At 43.2% G+C, this 19,592-nt stretch overlaps 1 protein-coding gene across 2 annotated transcripts in view; it reads left to right on the plus strand.

Moving 5' to 3' along the window:
* Dync1li2 (dynein cytoplasmic 1 light intermediate chain 2) overlaps window positions 1-17,842 on the plus strand; it is a 25,543-nt gene extending 7,701 nt beyond the window's left edge. The window contains exons 4-13 of one of the 2 annotated variants that reach the window (XM_008846275.3): window positions 753-983; window positions 6,780-6,949; window positions 7,652-7,745; window positions 9,651-9,786; window positions 11,759-11,870; window positions 12,739-12,798; window positions 13,855-13,896; window positions 14,426-14,543; window positions 15,314-15,430; window positions 17,070-17,842. In XM_008846275.3, coding sequence (XP_008844497.1) covers window positions 753-983; window positions 6,780-6,949; window positions 7,652-7,745; window positions 9,651-9,786; window positions 11,759-11,870; window positions 12,739-12,798; window positions 13,855-13,896; window positions 14,426-14,543; window positions 15,314-15,430; window positions 17,070-17,170 — 1,181 coding nt within the window. In that variant the 3' untranslated portion in view covers window positions 17,171-17,842. The remainder of the gene's footprint in view (window positions 1-752; window positions 984-6,779; window positions 6,950-7,651; window positions 7,746-9,650; window positions 9,787-11,758; window positions 11,871-12,738; window positions 12,799-13,854; window positions 13,897-14,425; window positions 14,544-15,313; window positions 15,431-17,069) is intronic. The other variant, XM_008846276.3, reaches the window with a different exon arrangement.
* The last annotated feature ends 1,750 nt before the right edge of the window (window positions 17,843-19,592 follow it).

Genomic DNA, 19,592 nt, shown 5'->3' on the forward strand with positions numbered 1-19,592 from the left:
GGATCTCCCTGTAACCCCACCTGGCCTGTTGGCCTGGAATTCACTGTGTAGATCAAGCTTGCCTTGAACTCACAGAGCTGCCTCTGCCTCCGGAGTGCTGGGATTAAAGGCTTGTGTCAATGTTCACTTCAGCTTTCTCCATTTTATGCGGTTCAAAACCCCAACCCAGGGAATAGTACAACCTACATTTAGGGTGGCCCTTCCCATCTCAATCAGCCTAATTAGGATAACCCTTCACAGGTGTGCCCAGAGGCTGTATCTAGGTGATTCTAGATCCTGTCGAGTTGACTGTATAAACCATCCACCCTGTGTCAGGCCAACCGCTATTGCTTTGCTCTTCTCACCCAATTTGGGCTCTCATGCCCAGTAGGGGAGTGCCTCTTTTCACACTGCTGTGGCTAACTCTCCATGCCAGGCCATTCTATCCCCATCCATAGGAAACTTTTTTTTTTCTCTCAGTCTTTTTGAGACAGGGTCTCTCTGTAGCCTCAGCTGATCTGGAACTCACTTTGTAGAACAGGCTGGCCTTGAACTGACAGAGATCCATCTGCCTCTGCTGGGATTAAAGGTGTGTGCCACTACACTCAGCTTTAAAGAAATTTTATACCTAAGCAGTTAAGTACCAGGATGAAGGATTTGCTGTCCATGGAATATTTGCCCCTTTGGGTTAGGATTTTTTTAAATGCTGCTCTTCTCTTAGCTGTGCTGATGGTCATTGTCAGGCGATAACTTAGCTTCATTTCACATTTCAGATCACACACGCTGCAATGTGTGGATTCTGGATGGAGATCTCTACCACAAAGGCCTGCTGAAATTTGCTGTTTCTGCTGAATCCTTGCCAGAGACCCTGGTCATTTTTGTTGCAGACATGTCTAGACCTTGGACTGTGATGGAATCTCTACAGAAATGGGCCAGTGTTTTACGTGAGCACATTGATAAAATGAAAATTCCACCAGAGGAAATGAGGGAGCTGGAACAGAAGTGTAAGTAAAATAGAATTTGCTTAACTGGAAAATTCACTGGTCTCTTTGGATGGTTGGAGCCATCTTCCTTTCCAGTCAGGAAGGTTTATTTGGATGGAGTTTGCTTTTGCTTTGCAGTAATTTTTTTCAGTTCTTATAAATTCATTTATCAAGAATATTTGGAAGATGAGCCTGGAGAGAGAGCTCAGCCATTAAGAGTACTGACTGTTCTTGCAGAAGACCCAGGTTTGATTCCCAGCATTCACCTGGTGGCTAACAATGTCTATTAACTCTAATTCTAGGGGACCCAGTGCCCTCTTCTGGCCTATGCAGGTATTGCATGCACATGGTACACCTACATACATGCAGACAGGAAGAAAAAGAATAGTTTGAAGGGCCAGAGAGATAGCTCAGGGCTTGAGAATACTTACTGGGCTTGCAGAGTACCTGGGCTTGGTTCCCAGTATCCACACCAAGTGGCTCACAGCCTCCTTCAATTCCAGTTTCAGGTGATCTCTTTAGGCCTCCGGGGGCACCTGCACACATGTGGTTCATATCTAGATAAGCAGGCTAACACACATAAATAAATTTGAAAAAAGAATACTTTGAAGAAAATATTTGAAGCAGATCGCTCAGATGTTACAGTTGGAAAAACATCAGTGTTCATTAGTTGTTGCTTTTTATTTTTTTATTTAATTTTTTTTTTTTTTTAGATAGTCTGTCAGACCTTGAACTCATATCGATCCACCTGTCTCTGCCTCCCACGTGCTGGTGTTAAAAACATGCCCTGCCACATCGAGCATCATTGGTTCTTTTTAAATACATGTTCTCCCACTTTACAAAATGTGGTTGATTCTGTGGTTCTGCAGGCTTTTTCATCACTCTTTCTGTCTAGTATCAGGGCGTAGGGGTTTTTCTGTGGTCTTTGCAGCCTGAGTCCTGTGTTAAGCAGCTTTTTTTTTTTTTTAAAGATGTATTTGTGTGTGTGCGCCCACTAGTCAGCCCTTTCTTGCTGTTACAAAAATACCTGAGAGAAGTAATCACTGGAAAGGTTTGCAGGGCCATGGTTTCAGAGGTTCAGTCCGTGGTCTCTTGGCTCTCTTGTTTCTGAAACTGTGGGACTGTCACAGCAGAAGGAAGGCAAAAATGGGGGGAGAGAAGGGAAAGAGCTATCCTTCAAGGGCATGCCTACAGTGCCTCCCTCTTCCAACTAGGCCCCCCCTTTCTAATCACCGTTCATTTGGGATCATAGGAGTGGACTAATCTACTTAAGAGGTTAGCATCCATTTGGTCCAATCATGTCTCAGTGTTGTCATCAGCTGGGGACAGAGTCTTGCGGACAATTTCTACCCAAACCCCAAGTCTATGATTCTGGAATCCCATGCAGGTCCATGTCCCCCTCTTGCTGACAGGTTTAGTAAGAGTCCTAAAGACTCTTTTAAGTCTTATTTTAGTTTATTTTGTAATCCAGCAAATATGATTATAGTCAGGAGTAAGAAGGTCATTTTTGCCCAGGGTTGGGGGGAGGGGCATTAAGATTTAATAAAAGGCTATTTTAAGACTAAAGCCATCTGAATCCTTTTGAGAAAAAAGACTTTCAAATTAAAAGAAGTTTGGCTTTTTTTTTTTTTTTTTTTTAATGGCTCAGAAGCTTGTTTTTCCTTTCCTTGCTTCTGTGTGGTTACATCAGCTTCTGTCTCTTTGCCAGGGAAATAGGAGGGGCAAGGGAGCATCTTGGCCAAGACAGGCTTTGCTGAGCCTGGCTTAGTGCCACAGGATGACATCACTCCCTGTGGTGAATTGATGAGGGTTCTGGGACATGGCACACAGGATCTACACGCTTACTGGCAGAAGGATTCTGAAATTTTGATGATGCTTTTCAAATTGGATCTCCTCCTGTATGTCTTCTATCCTGTACGTCATCCTGCCCCATCTCACATTAACTAAAACAGGCCACTTAGCATCTAGTCTTCAGTTCATTACATGTATTTCCTGGCTTACCCACATGTGATAGAGTGATTGTTGTGCAGCTCAGCTCATCTGTCTTCATCCACTGACCTTTTTAGATAATGCCTCTTTTTCTTTCAAAATCGAGATACTAAAGACAACTTGGCAGAATAGTTCTAAGGCTAAATAGCTGTTTCCAGTTCACCACACACAGCTTCATACCCAGACTTGTGCCTTAATGTGCTAAGCACTTCAGTTCTCTGAACTGATTTTCTTGGGTTGATAACCTTATAAAGATTTATTTAAACAGAAAAAGACTAACATTGACTAAGGGCACTGTTCTTTCGCAGATATGGAAAGTGTCTGCTAGGTACCAGGTGTTGCTCTGGGTGCTGGAGATAGGGAAGACAGGATAGGATGTCTATTCTCAGGGGGCTTGTGGCATGAGACACTGAATTATGGTCTTAGTCATTGATGTCTGTGTCACTTAAGATTAGATTCAGAGGCATATGACAGAAAACTGGCTTAAACAAGACTTGAGTTTATTTCATCTAAAAATGAAATCTAGAGGTAATCAGTTCAGGGGCGCAGCCTGGGAAGACAGTTCAAGAATGCAGGCTCCCATGTGCTTACTGCTCTGTCATTTTTAGGATGCAGTTCTTTTCCTCTTGACAACTAGAGCTCTAGCAGTAGTAAGTACATCAGTAGGTCACAGGATGGAGAAAGGAAGGAAATGCTGACATGTGCAAACCTGCTGTCTTATAAAGAGGATGAGAAATGGAGTCTGTGTGTGTGTGTGTGTGTGTGTGTGTGTGTGTGTGTCTGTGTGCGTGTGTAGCAGGTATGTGCCATAGCATGTGTGTGGAAATCAGAGGATAACTCTTTCCACTGTGAGTTTGTGGGTTCTGAGGACTGAACTCAGGTCACCAGGGTTGCACAGCAGGTGCTTTTATCTGTTGAGCCATCTTGCTGGTCCAGAAAATATCTTAATTCTCTGTGGCCATGTGTTCTGAGTACCAGGGTTCTGTTCACCTGAAGGAAGAGGAGAAAGAACAGTGGAGGGCAATCTAGCAATTGCTGGAACCATATCTGTGTTTCTTGATTCTGGTTAATCCTTTCATACATATAACTAATTTAACTAAATGCTTTAATTAATTAAGAAAATATTGGGATTTTTAGTTTCTCTAAGCTCCTCCAGCAACCATACCAAGGACTCTGGTTTTGTCCAGAGAACTTTGCTAGATTCTTTGTGTTGACAATGAAGTTACATGCATGAGCTTAATTAAAGAGAAGTAGATTTGAAAGAATCTACTTGAGGGATTAAGTGTGTTAGTTTCTGACTCACTGTGAGAATACTTAAGGAAACCAAGGAGCAGGTAGAGAAATGGTTCCATCTGTAAAATGCTTGCTACAGAGACCATAGTTTAGTCCTCAGCATCCATGTAAGAGGCAGGTATCACAGCTGTGATCCCAGTGCTATGAAGGAGGAAATAGGAAGATCACTCAGGCCAATCAGGCCTGCTAAATTGGTGAGCTCCAGGTTCAGTGAGAGATTCTATCTCAAAAAATAAGGTGAAGAATAATTGAGAAAGACACCCAGTGTCATTGTTGACCCCCACACTCAGGTGCATGCACATGTATATACACAAGACAATGAGAAAGGGGTTCCAGTCTTGGTGGCTAGCTTTTAGGCCTGTGGTAAGGCAAAAACATGGTGGAAGGGCACGAAGTTGCTCCCCTATGGTAGATGAGGAGCAGAAAGAAAAGGGAGGGCCTAGGGGTGTAACTCAGTTGGTAGAGTGCTTGTCTACCATTCACGGAGCCCTAGATTGAGTCCCCAGCATCAAATAAACTGGTCATGATGGCTTCTGCTTATAATTATAGCAGGAGGGATTAGACAGGAGGATCAAACATTCAGGGTCATCCTCAGCTACATAGGGAGTTAAAGACTAGTCTGGGCTCCTTAAGACTATGTCTCAATAAAGAGAGAAGGCCAGGTGTGGTGGCACATTCCTTCAGTCCCAGCACCGTGGAGGCAGGGGCAAGTGGATCTCTGTGAGTTCCAGGTCAGCCAGGGCTACAAAGTGAGACCCTTTTTCAGAGAGGGAGAGGGAGAGGGAGAGGGGGAGAGAGAGAGAGACAGAGAGAGACAGACAGAGACCATGGTGGGGGGGGGGAGAAAAGCATGAGAGCCATGGTGTATATCCTCCAAAGGCACACTCTTAGTGACCTGCTTCCTCTGCCTGAGGGGGTGGGGAGGATGAGAGCCATGGTATATATCCTCCCAAGGCACACTCTTAGTCATCTGCTTCCTCTGTCTGAGGCTCTACCCTCTAATAGCCTATTCAGCTGTGAACTTATCCATGAATTAATCCATTTATGAAGTTAGTGCCTTCTTGATCCAGTCACCTCTCAGTGCCAACAGCTGGGGAAGCTTCACTATGTGAGCCTTTGGGGCTGCTCTTCCTATCCAAACTATGTCAACTGATTAGCTTTTAATCTGCTAGTATTGTTTGATGACTGAGCTGTCAGGTAATTTCAGAAGCACAACAATAAATGAAAATCTATAAGTAAAGACTCCATTTTTAAAAAAATGTTTGAATTGTGTTCTGTGGGTGAAGAGGAGAATGTGCACCTTTCTTTTGGTCCTCAATAGTGTTATTGTCTACATTTACTTAGGGAGCATGTTTTGGGTGAAAATATAATAAAATGCCTTAGGCTTTTTCAATCCTATTGGGCTTACTAGGAAGGTAGAGTTGCATGTTGGCTCCTCTGCCCAGGGGGTTTAGCTATCATGTGAAGATCTATGTATGGTGTCTCACACCTGTAATCCTAAGATTCAGGAGGCAGAGGCAGGGGTATTCATCACTGCAAGCTCAAGGCCAGCCTGATCTACATAGTGAATTCCAGACTGCCAGGAATACATAACGAGACCCTATATAAAATGAACAAACCAACTCATGTGAACTAAAGTGCTCGTAGAACAGGGTTTTGTGACCACTTGGTTTAACTATAGCTATTGAACCCTCAGCCTAAGGGCCATTTTCAACCAATGTAATGAATGGATATGCCAAGAAGTAGATGCTGTGCCCCTGGCTCTTTTTGTAATAGGCACAGCTAGGCCAGGCACACTGCTTACGTAACTTGAGATCCACTAAAGATATTACCAGAGTCAGTAAGAGTTGAGACAAGGAGGAAGTGTGGCTGGTGCTAGGCAGTTATAGCCTTATTACTCAGTGCTGACTCGCCTCAACTGTACAGAAATAGCGTGCTCTCCTGGAATTCAGAGTATAAGTGTTTTGTGAGCATTTTGAATGATGATGCCAACAAGTTGTATTATGGAAAGTTCTAATGATCACCTACGATGAACAGCTCAGCTATTCTGAGAGTTTGAAAAATGTAGGGTGTAAAAGAAAAATGGAGTTTTATTTTGTTTTGTTTTTTCATAGTTGGAACTAGTAAGAGCCTAAAAGCTGAAAACCTGGACTGGGGGCTCACACACAGGAGGTCTGCAGTTCAGTCCCCAGTAAAAACAGAAGCTGAAGAACCACTGCTTTTAAAACCTGTTTAGAAATTGAATTGGATGAAATTGAAGATGTCCAAGGAATGTCTCCTGCTCTGCAGTTACACGGCTCAGATTTAACATGTGTCAGAGTTGGCATTTCACATCACTGTCCCTAAATCCTTATCTCTGTCATACACAGATGCTTCGGTTTTATATTGGTTACTGGCCTTGAACTCAGAGATCCTCCTGCTTCTGCCTCCTGAGTGCTGGGAATAAAGGAGTGTGCCACCATGCCTGGCCTCTATCCTTTTTTTAACCACCCAAATATGTATTTTCATTGGTGTCTTTCTCTCTTTCTTTGGCAGTTATGAAAGATTTTCAAGACTATGTCGAGCCTGAAGAAGGTTGTCAGGGTTCCCCACAGAGAAGAGGACCTCTGACTTCAGGGTCAGATGAAGACGGTGTTGCCCTGCCACTGGGTGACAGTGTGCTGACTCATAACCTGGGGATCCCAGTGTTGGTGGTGTGCACAAAGGTGCGTCCAGGGAATTGTAAGCTTGGCTGGGTTTGGCCAGTGAACAATTGCTATCTAAAGAAAGTTTGAGGAACTTTGATGAAGTTTCTTCCCAAGGGAGAATTGGGCTTATTCGGGATTCTTTTAAAGTACATTGACTGTGTCAGAGCAGAGCACATTGTCATTTAATGTTGCTGCTGGAAACTTATCACTCAGTTCAGAAAGCCATGGTGATTTCATGGGCAAACTCAAGTAATAGTTTTCTTAAGACTGCAAATTGGTTCATCTGGTCCAAACCAATGTTGAAAAAGTAAAATGATGAAGAATTAAGCTTAATTTTAGAGAAAGTGTCTCATATAAAGGGGAAAGCACATTTTAGATTTCAAAACCACCTTGCCCAACTACAAATTATGCCTGTTTCACCCTGTTCTTGAAATGAAGCCCTGTGAAATGCAGTGCACAGCTGGGGTATCAAGTAGGCTTGTCTCCCCATGTGGCCTCATTTGATGTTGAAAACAATGAGATGGTCAGGCCTATATATCTCTACTTTATGGATAAACTGAAGCCACCCTGGATGAAAGAAAAGTTCCTTTTTCTCTACTTTGTACCTGGGCTCTTGGTGAGGTGCTTTTTGGAGATGCTTTATTTCTGAAGAAGTCACTCTTCCTGTCCTCAGCAGACAAAGAAGCAAAAGCTAATTCTCTTGGTGTCGTCTCCCCTCAGTGTGATGCAGTGAGCGTACTGGAGAAGGAGCATGATTACAGGGATGAGCACTTGGACTTCATCCAGTCACACCTACGGAGATTCTGCCTCCAGTGTATCCTTGGGGTCCTTTGTCGGGTTCGGTCAGGAGCACAGGCTTTGCTCCAGATGGAGTGTCTTCAGAACACCTCCTGAACATGAACACACAGTAGTCTCCCCCCCCCTTTGGAAACAGGGTCTTACTATGTAACCCTAGCTGGCCTGAAACTTGCAATATAGACCATGTTGGCCTTGAACTCACAGAGACCTGATCTGTCTGCCTCTGTCTCCTGAGTGTCAGGATTAAAGGTTGTGTGTGTGTGTAGATCAGAGGACAACTTGGGGGAGTCAGTTCTCTCCTTCTACCATATGGGTTCCAGTGATCAAACTTAGGTCATCAGGCTTGGCAGCAAGCACCTTTACCCAAATGACACTAAGCCCTCTTGCCAGCCCCACAGAGTAGTCTTTTTCCATGGAATATTTGTGTATATCTTTCTCCTAGTTTTATATTTCACTGTGTTGGAGTAAGTCTTCTATGTCGTGCAGACTGGCCTGGAACTTGTGATCTCCAGTTTTTTGAATCTTCTATGAAAAGCTAGTAGTCTCATGCCCTAGAATAGAGACAACAGCTGCTTCCCTTGAGCCCATTAACTTGCTAATACCTAGCTCTGAGTGTGTGCTTAATGATAAACTTGCTCCTATCTGAGCCTCTGCTTCAGAAAGAATCTGTGTACCTCCATGCTGAGGGTGTTGTCCCCAGTGAGCCACTAATTTTGCTTTTTTGGGAAGCAGCCTGAAAAATCAACAGGCTGTATTAAAGAACCAGCTGTTTGCCTACCAGCATTAGCATACCTTATGCATTTATCATGGTCTCTCTGCTCCTATTTCTTTTCAGTTTTTAAATTTTGAATGTCTTCTTGTTCATATGTGAATAAAAAACAAGTCAGTTAGTACTTTAAGTACTAAAGCTTGGGGCTGGAGAGATGGCTCAGCGGCTAAGAACACTGGTTGTTCTTGCAGAAGACCCTGGTTCGAATCCCAGCACCCACATGGCAGCTAACAACTGTCCGTAACTCCAGTCCCAGGGGATCCAACATCCTCTTCTGAGCTCTGAGAGCGTTGCACGACATGGGTACACTTACCTACATGTAGGCAATACATGCATACACATAAAAATAATAAATAAAAATTGAAAAGAAAAAAAAGAATTGTGCTTGTAGCTAGGCGGGGTGGCACTCACCTTTAATCCCAGCAGAGGCAAATAGATCTCTGTGAGTTCCAGGCCAGCTGGGGCTACAGAGAGACCCCGTCTGAAAAGGGGAAAGAAAAAAAAAGGATTGTACTTGTTGGGCTGGAGAGCTGGCACAGCCATTAAAGACTCGGGCTCACAACCAAGAATTATCCTTGCTGGGACTGGAGAGATGGCTCACTGGTTAAAAGCACTGACTTGTCTTGGAAAGGACCTGAGTTTGGTTCCCAGCACTTACATGGTGACTAACAACTGTCAGTAACTCCAGTTCAGGGATTCCACACCTTTTGGCAGGCATTACATATTAGTGATACACCTATATGAATGCAGGCAAAACACTCATACATTAAAAAGCAAAACAACTGAGGCTGGGCATGGTGGCACACACCTTTAATCCCCACGCTCTCCCCAAGGCAGAGGCAGGCATGAGTTTGAGGTCAGCCTGGTCTACATAGTGAGTTCCAGGTAACCTGGGACTACAGGGAGACCCTGTCTCAAAAAGACCAAAAAAAAAAAAAAAAAAACCAACTGGGCATAGGTGGTGTACACCTCTAATCCTAGCGCTCAGGAGACAGAGGCAGACAGATCTCTGGGAAATTGAAGCCAGCCTGGTCTGCATAGCAAATTCCAGTCTAGCTGGGGCTACAGGGAGACCCTGTCTGGGGGCAGGATTGTGCTTGTATATGATTTTTTTTCCACGATGACTTGGTTTTCCTTAAGCAGATTGATTAGATGGAGCTGCCTTGATTTACACCTCAGTAAAGGAAGAAAAAAACCTTGACTTATTGTATAAGTACATTGTTCATAAAACATATGGTTTCCACTTTACCACGCCTGCCTTAGTTGTGGAAAAGGATGCAGTTTTTATGTGAGTTCTTCACACATGATGATTTTAAGCCCTTTGTATAGTATATTTGCTACTTAGATTTTACTCTTAAAAGTACAGCTGTGTCTGAGGAAAGAGCTTGGGCCGGAACTCTGTGCTCCTTCTGGATTGAGTCCTTTTGCATGAGGGAAGTAGGTGGTGTGGATAAGGGTGCTGCTTTCTTCATTGGAAGAAGGTTGTCAGAATGTAAGCAGCCATTTTGAGCACTTTCCATTAGTTCTGGTGAAGCATTGGCTGTGGAGAGAATCGAAGTGTAGAGGATTTCAGTTTGAGGATCCAAGTGTCATGTTAAAGCCTCTGTTGAGTGCCTGTTGACAGGGTTGATTGTAGCCCTTCTCAGTATTTGTGTCATTGTGGATTTTGCCCATACCAAGTCCTTTCATTTCTGGCATTTGCATTTTGCAGTCTCTGGGATTGATTGTACTGCAATAACTGTTTCCTGAGTTGGCATCTTTTCTCCCACTGGAGAATTGTGTTGCTGGACATACATAAATGATGCTGTGGTCTTGATCATCAGGTTGACATTCACACTTTGATAGCCTCTGAACTTAACACATTTGTCCATTCAGTGTACTTTACTTGGCAACTCCTAGGCACCCAGGTTCTCTGCTGAGGACAAAGAAATGAATGAGATGTGGTCCCTGCTGTGGTACAGAAACAGGCTCATACCTGAAGAGGAAAAGGACAGCAATGGGCTAGGGGAGTAAGGGCAGAGGGGGTGATGCTAAAAAATGAGTGGTCTACCCAGGCAGACCAGAAGGAATTGAGCAAGGGCATCTTTGAGAGGCTGGAGATATGTGAGTCAGGTGGTCCTGGGAAACAGAACAACTTGCCTCCTGACATTTAAGGAAAGCCTTATTAAGGTTACTTAGGTACCTACTTGCTCTGGAGAATCAATCAGCACAGCCAGACAGGCACCAAAAGCACAGACTCAGTGAGTGGTGTGCTTTTGTGATCACTCAGCTCTTAAATCACTGTGGCCTAAAGAGCAGGAGCCTGGTTGCATTTGGGTCTGGTATGAAATAGAAAACCATCTTGAGGTCTCTGGAGGATACATGGGTCATGGTATTATGTCATTTGAACTTTCCCTTTGTGCTGTTGGTCTGTTGGTAGTTGCCTATGTGGAGTCTAGTAAAAGCAAGACTGTTTAGGAGGAGCATCCCAGATGTGCGTTCTCATGATAATAGAGCTCCAGACCAGGAGTTGGGTGAAGGATGAGGGTTGTGAGAACAGTTACTTTTTTCAGAGCTCGAGTTCAAAAGTTTATTATGTAGGATGTTCTACGGATGCAACTTTTAAGATAGTAAGATGGGAACACAAGGCTGAGGTTTTTAGTCTAGTGGAATCTTGTTGCGATCCTGCCTTGTGATGTTGAGCTGTGCAACACTCATGTAGGGGCCTCAAGGCCTCCTTGTTACTCTGTGTGCCCAGGATGTGTACAGGTCGTAGTTTCCCCTTGGTTTCAGGGCACATCCTCCCATGACAACAAAATTAAGGATTATCCATGAGATAATTGTTATAAAGAAATAGTATACATTGGAAAGGGACAACACCCAAGAAGAGAACCAAAGACGGGGAATAATGGTTCTCTCCTGTGCTCTGTCCTTTGTGTGTTCTTGGTCATATCAGGGCCCCACTCTGCCCTTGTTCTTAAAGGCACAGTTGGAGAGTCCTGAACCCTTCTGTTGGGGCAGTGTCTCACACTGGCTCCTTAGGCCTGGGGTCCCTGAGTACCACATGGAGCAGGACCTGTCATACTGATCTGATGGGACATGCCTGCTGTAGATTTTGGCTTATGTGCCCATAACTGCAAGGCACAGCCAGCAGCTGTAGACTAATCTATGGGAAAGAACCTCACCTCACCTAGGAGTCACTTATAACCTGAAATGTATTCCAAATATGTGGGAAGGCAATCTCAGGAAAAGCAAGGCTAATTTGTGCCTCTTGCCTTTAGACCTGCAGGCTGGGACAATGAAAAGAAAATAGCTATTTTGCATGAAAATTTTACAACCGTGAAGCCAGAAGATGCATATGAAGACTTTATTGTAAAACCTCCTGTGAGAAAGGTACCCTGACAAGCCTTGGAGGCTTGAAGTGTTTTCATTGGGAAAGGAAACTATTTAAAAAGCAGATCTAGCCGGGCGTGGTGGCGCACGTCTTTAATCCCAGCACTTGGGAGGCGGAGGCAGGCGGATATCTGTGAGTTCAAGGCCAGCCTGGTCTACATAGTGAGTTCCAGGACAGCTGGGGCTACAGGGAGACCCTGTCTCAAAAAAGACAAAAAAAAAAATTATAATAATAATTCAGCAACATTGAAAAAAAAAAAAGAAAAAAAAAAGCAGATTTAGCCAGGCGTGGTGGTGCACGTCTTTAATCCCAGCACTTGGGAGGCAGAGGCAGGTGGATCTTTGTGAGTTTGAGGCCAGCCTGGTCTACATAGTGAGTTCCAGGACAGCTGAGGCTACAGGGAGACCCTGTCTCAAAAAAAAGACAGGAAAAGAAAAAAAAAAAGCAGATCTTCCATTGCACCACCAAAGAAAAAGAATAACCCAGGGCCTTTTTTAAAGTCTTGAAAATGAGACCTCATGTTACTCAGATGGCTCAGGGTAGGGGTATGAGTAATAGTGTGCTCACATTGAGCTGGGTGGCATTTCTTGTTAGGTCCTTCCCTCCTGGGATCTCCTGAAGACTGGAATCTTGGAGGTTTTGTTTAGGAATTTCTAGACTTAAAAACATCAATTGGCCTATGAGCCATGGCTACTTTTGATGTTTTTAAGTCTTCTGTATCCAGCTAAAAAATACAACTGCAGTCTCACGAAGGATCCCCCAGACCTGTGTAGGGACCCAAGCCCAAAATTCTCCTTGTAGCATAACTTTTAACAAACATTTGAGAGTGTTCTTTGCCAGTGACCACAAATGTGCATCATTTCACAGCTGGTCCACGACAAAGAGTTGGCAGCCGAGGATGAGCAGGTGTTCCTAATGAAGCAACAGGTAAGAGGCTTTCTCATGCCTGGAATGCCATTTTCCAAGGAGGGATTTGGGGCTGTCTGCGTGTGAGGAATCGGAGAGCTTGCAGAGGTACTGAGCTTGACACCAGGTCTCCTCATTCCCTCCTCTTCCTAGGATTGGTAGGAATTGGGACACCTGCCTCAGGATGCCTGACTCTGCCTGCCTTGCACATTTCTTCTGTGGGGATAGGCTTAGTGTGTTTTTAAGTGGTGTGGCCCCATATCCATTATTTCACAGTATATAAAAGCGTAACGTGCTGGCGTGTTGGTGCACTCCTTCAGTCCCAGCATTTGGGAGGCAGAGGCAGGCTGATATCTGTGAGTTCAAGGCCAGCCTGGTCTACGTTTTTATGGGTGAGGAAAGTGGCTTCCCCACTGACAGTTTTTTTTTTAAGTTTTGGTTTTCTTTTTTTTAAAGATGGGATCTCATATATCCCAAGTTGACCTTAAACTTAATATATAGCCAAGGATGAGCTTGAATTTCTGATCCTCCTGCCTGTACTTCTCAAGTGCTAGGATTACAGATGTGTGCCGCCATGTCTAGTTTTATGGTAGTACTGGGACTCGAACTTAGCTTTGTGCATGCTAGGCAAGAACCTTTATCCTTTTGAGAATTTCATACATGCATACAGTATATTTTGATCATATTAATCCCCCACTCCTCTCCCTAAGTTCTCCCAGACCCACTTTTCTACCCCCTAAACTGAGAGTTTTAAATACAAACCCAATCTCTTTGACCCAAACTATTGTTAGATGTATCATCATCTGCATGAGGTTATAGGCAAGTACTGTTGGGTTTTGACAGTTTTTTCCCAACTCAATTCTTTCTATGGCCTCCTTACTTTTTTGGCTTCAAAGTTGGTTACTTGGAGTATCTATCACATACCAAACGCTGGATTTAGATTGTTTTGCATGTATAGTATAAAACATGACCTGTTATTGGCACCCTCTAGTGGAATAATAGTAGGAGTTAAGCTTTTCTCCAGGCAGTGCATGCTGCAGGCCTTGGTTAATGGCCAGTTTGTCCCTCTCTTTGCAGTCACTCCTTGCCAAGCAGCCTGCCACGCCCACAAGAGCCTCCGTGAGTACCATACACAATACAGGTCATTTGGCCCAGTGTCGTGGGTGCCTTCAAACTTTATTCCATTACTTGTAATAATTTGTTTATGTGGACCTTTATATTTTAAAGTGAATTGGCCTCCCTACAGGACCACAACCAGGACTATAATAGAGTCTCAGGAAATGTTTGAAGGACTACACTTAAGAATCAGAGTTCGCTTGCTGGGCGTGGTGGTTCATGCCTTTAGTCCCAGCACTTGGGAGGCAGAGGCAGGCCGATCTCTGTGAGTTCAAGGCCAGCCTGGTCTACATAGTGAGTTCCAGGACAGCTGGGGCTACAGGGAGACCCTGTCTCAAAAAGACCAAAAAAAAAAAGAATCAGAGTTCGCTTTTCTTCTCAGAAGACACTGAGGCATAGAAAGGGACTGAGCTGGGAGCAAACAACCACGTCTGTTCCCTGACTGAAAAATGTCATGCGAAACCATGACTCATTTAGAAACACGTATTTTCTGTTATTTGTATACCTATGTGTGACCTGGTTTTGGACTTAGGAATCCCCTGCAAGAGGACCCTCTGGCTCTCCAAGGACCCAGGGCCGGGCTGGGCCAGCCAGTGTGCCAAGTGCCTCCCCGGGAACATCAGTAAAGAAGCCAGACTCAAACATCAAAAGTATGTATGTTGTCTCTGGGGAGGGATTTTGTTTCTAGGCCAAGCCCTGTGGCAGTAACTTGACTCTCAAGTAGAAGTCCAGGAAAGCTGGGTTGTCCTCTTTGCAATGAGATTTACGTTTCCTTTCCTGTCTCCCAGAGGGAGAAGGGTTATAGGTGGCAGAGACTAGGACCTATTCCTGTGTTGGCATTGGTAGTGCTTAGCACCTGTCATTGCACAAGACTTCAGACCCTACAGGTGCCTTCAGAAAAGAATACAGATTAGGAAGTTGCTATAAAATCTGTAATTTTGCTTATGTTTGTGTTATGCTATTTATGGATTGGATATTTTCTCTTGTTTTTATCAAGCTATTCCAGCTTCTTATTGATACCCAAAGATATTTTCTACAGTAAAACCATCTGAACAAAATTGTGTAAATTCTTGCACATTTGGTGAGCATCTTCTACTTAGGATATGAGCTTTTTTTAACAGATTGCATTTTAAGGTTTATAAAACTGAAAAACGCTGTCCTGAGGACACAGATCGTGTGGAACACAGCTTATTTTGTACCCCTAAGAGGTGGGCAATGTGAAAATGCTTCCACTCGGTAATTGTGTCGCTGCTTTAATTATCCTCATGAGTAATGAGGTAGAAGGGAATTGTGAATGTGGTCAGTGTGCTGGGAAGGTGATAGCTACAAATGCCTAATTCCAAGTTGAGAACCACTTTGTTTTAACTCATCCAGTTTGAATGTTATTTTGATTTCTGTTTTGTTTTTCTTGTTTTCTTAGATAATGCAGCAAGTGAAGGGGTGTTGGCCAGCTTCTTCAATAGTCTGTTGAGTAAAAAAACAGGCTCTCCTGGAAGTCCTGGTGCTAGTGGAGTGCAAAGCACAGCTAAGAAGTCAGGTACAGAGGGCTCAGAGACTTGGATCCCTTGTGGTGAACAATGCTGACTGGATGGGGAGGCAGACAGCAAAGATTGCCTCTACCCAGCCTGTAGACCTTCAGTGTTCTGAACAGCTGCACAAAGTAGGTCTGTGCTTAGACTAGGCATTGTGCCATGCTTTCAGTCCAGTTGCCTCATGGCATTGTAGATTTCATGGCACATTTAAAGTGTGATTTAATTTAGACCATTGAGTAAATCAGCATAAGATCTAAGTCATGCATGTGACCTTGATGTGGAAGCTATTTCCACTGGAGATCATGATAGGGTATACTATTGACATCTATTTAATGTTATGCTTTCAAAGGAATTTTATTTGTTCCACTCCTCTAGTCTTTTAGTGAGCTGAATTCAGCCTTATGAACCCTCACTATCTTATTGAAGGATCATCATCTTCTCCATTCTTGTAACAAACAGCTCTCTATGGTGGCCCAGCCACCTGTCCGTCTATGTAGATGTTGGGACAAGTCAGTCTTGAAGGTCTCTGAAACAAGAGAGTTAAGTTTCTTGGGAATCACACTTTTTCTCAAGAAGCTGGGGACATTTTATTTATTTCCTTTCTAAGTGAGGCTGGGGCTCAAACCTAGGGGTTTGTACATGCTAGGCAAGCAGTAAGAGGATGTTCGGGGCTTTTTTTTTTTTTGTCTTTAGAGTCAGGGCCTTGTGTAGCTTAGGCTAGCCTCAAACCCACTATTTTGTAACAAAGGCTGGTGTTGAGTTCTTGATCCTTTTGCTGGGATTACAGGGGTGTACCACAACACCTAGCAAGCATATAAAGGGTATATTACGCACATGTTGACAGTGTTTTTCTCTAATTAAAGCTTCCAGGGTAAAACAGAATGCTAGAAGATCATTCTGGCCTTAGGGCAGCCTAAGCCTTCAGCAGCTACTGAATTCTTAGAAAATCAACAATTTAGGCTGGGCCTTGGCCTTGACTTACTGTTTGTCCCTTACTAGAAATAGGGATTATCGTCCAAGACCTAGATAGTGTTTGTTAACACAAAATAGGAACACCAACTTCATGCAGGATTGAACTGCCTGGCCTTGGTCTCATCTTCTTGAAACATGGTGTTTCTTTGTGAGTTAGGTCTTAATGGGTTATGGGTTTTGTGTGTGTGTGTGTGTGTGTGTGTGTGTGTGTGTGTATTTGTAGTGCTGGGAATCAAATCCAGGAAGGTCTTGAGCATGTTAATGTGAGTGCCCTTTCAGAGCTACACCTACAGTTCACAAGTCAGTCTAGAGTGTTGTCCTTAGAGACACAACCTGAATGTCTGGTTAAAAGTAGTTTACTACATGCCTGAAACACAGATGGTGACCTCAAGGGAGATGGCGGAGAAAATGCACAGGGCTTGTGGGGAGAGCATGAGAGGGTTTTCTGGAAGCCCCCTGGTGTTTTGCATAAAGGCATCCCTACTCCCAGCCAAATAGTGGGAGGAGCACAGACCTGTGACATTTGATTCTGCCTCACTGTCCGTCAGGATACTATCACTACAAGTGATGACAGAAATCTATAGTTTTAAATGCTGCTTTTTAGAAGTCTTCTCACATTGCTCTTTTGCTCTCCCCCTCCCCATTTTCTTTTTTCTTTCTTCCCTTTTTAAGGACAAAAGACTGTGTTGTCAAATGTTCAGGAAGAACTGGATAGAATGACTCGAAAACCAGACTCCATGGTAACAAACTCTTCAACAGAAAATGAAGCTTGATCCTTCTTTAAAAGTGCATATGTCAAATGACCAAATAATTATGTATATTGATCTGCTAAGACCAGGATTTTTCTGATATGGCACATGCTATCAGTTTTGGGGGTAGGGGAGATGAACTTTTAAAAATATATATATACTTCATTGGCTTGTCCGAGTGTGAAATGCACATTTAGGAAGGGTACACATCAGCCCCTTTAAGGATGACCCTTAGACTCTCGGGCATGTGGTTCTCCTGTGGGAAGCAAGCACAGCTGGGCTTCTTGTAGAGCAGAGAAAGGGGGCCCACTTCTGTCAGGGTGAAATAAACAAGACTAGGAAATCATTGATCGGATGGTGGTTAGCCTGACCAGTTGCGTGTTATCAAATTCACTTGTTCTTGGGAAGCAGATTAAGTAGCAGAAAGTCCAGGAAAGAGAAAGAGTTTAGGAGGAACAAGAGAAGTGATGGGGTGGGGAAGCTGAATGTTGAGGGAGGTGGAGGAAGGAGGAGATGCGCAGTGTTAGTAAATACTGTGTGTTCAGTAGACGTCGAGTAACATTGTTTAAGATTTAAAATTGAAAGCATTTCCAAACTAAACACTACACAAAATGGGAATTGGACTTGTTCTGAATACATCTTTAATTTATGGAAGATGTGTTTTACAGGGGGTGCGTGAGTCAGGTGGAACTAAAATGGGTGACAAAGATGGCAGCCACTCAGGACCCACATGCTTGATCCAGGCCATGCTGGGGAGATGCTGGGCTCTACGCATATATACCTTGGCGCAGGCAGTCACTGTGGGCTTTGTTCAAAGTCAGCAGATAAAAAATTAGTTTACTTTGAATTGTATCTTTTAAATAGCTCCTGCTTTGTTTTTAAATTAATTTGACTACCACAAGCTGGCCTACTAATAGGGAATGGGTGATTTGACTTCTCATACCATAATGGCAATATGCTGTAGAAAGTTTGGGGGAAGTGTTTCATGGCATTGCATTCTGGTTAATTGGCTTATACCAACCCCTGCCTTATAGTCTGTGGTAACCTCCACTGATTGATACATAAAGGGTCTGGTTCTAGCTCCCTGGTCTGATAGTGCTATCAGATGAGCAAGTGTGGGTGTTTTATATTGAAAAGGAAAATGATAAATTTGTGTTTTTCTTAAAATGTAGCACTTCTTATGGAAGTGAGAGTTTCATGTGTCTCCTGTTAAGGGCATATCTGTGCACATTGTCATGTCACACCACCATTCTGAGAATGACTTCTGTGGATTTGAAATGGCACTTTCAGTTTTCTATATGACACAGTGCATGTAAATGTAAACACTACCATGACTTTAATGTATAAAACATTTGTTGTCCAAACCAAGGGAAAAACCACAGTGTGCTTACCTGGAGTTTACTTTTTTATATATGAATGTTTGTTGTATTGTGTCTCAGCATAATGTCCCTAATGTCATTACTTTCACGTACCAGATTTGACTAACCACTAATGTAGTACTGGGCATAAGTTAACATCCTGTGTTATATAATGAGACTTCTAAAACTGTCTTGAGTTGCTTTTGTAAAGGTCTGAACACTGTTAAGGAGAAAGTTGAGTATTTACTTGCCTTTCTAACAGACAAAAAGATATTTCTTGTGCCAGTTTTATTGTTGAAATATATGGGGTTTTTTTTTTCCTTTTTTAATTCAGTTTTTTGTTACTTGGGAATTTGCTTTAGTTTTTGTTTTGGGGGGTTTTTTAAACATGCATTGTGGCTTCCAATCACCAGGTTGTCTAGGTGATGACAGTAAACTGACTCTAGTGAGTGTTGTGGTATAGTGACCTGTGGATGCCAAACACTTTATGACCACATTAAGCTATGGTCACTTAATCTCTGTAACAACCAGGGCAAAATGAGTGACCTCAGAAACAAGAGGGGATTCTTGGAAAGGCTCGTGCCTAAGGGGGATATAGTGTGATTTTTAAGTTTTAATACAGAATTTAAAAGTTATCATTTGAAATGTTAAGCACTTTGTGTCGATGTCAAATGTACTAAAACCGATGAAATGCTAAGACACCGGTCTTGTGAAGGAAGATTTCTTGGAGACCACTTTTATTCTTTTGACAAGTGGATGTTCCTGGTTTCAGAAGAAACTGGTGCATGATGTCATGTGCTCAGTGGTTGCCAAAGTCTACCAGCTTTGGGGAGCTTCAGGGTTCTTTTAGGGGTGGGGGGGGCAATTTTTGTTATTTTTAGGATTCTCAAGCATTGGAACCAAAGGCCAAATAATAAAAACAGCCTTTACTTTTTAAAGTAAAATTCATTTTATTTGCAGAATACACTTGTATGGTAGACTGTAAAGATAATTTTATGACTATACACATTATAATGATTACCTCTGTTTGTCTTTAAATGGAAAATTAAAATAAGCCCAATCTTAAAGTTACGGCCTACAAGAGGGCT

The sequence above is a fragment of the Nannospalax galili genome, unplaced genomic scaffold (assembly GCF_000622305.1).
Source record: "Nannospalax galili isolate Female #2095 unplaced genomic scaffold, S.galili_v1.0 scaffold2103, whole genome shotgun sequence".
In the NCBI taxonomy this organism is placed as follows: domain Eukaryota; kingdom Metazoa; phylum Chordata; class Mammalia; order Rodentia; family Spalacidae; genus Nannospalax; species Nannospalax galili.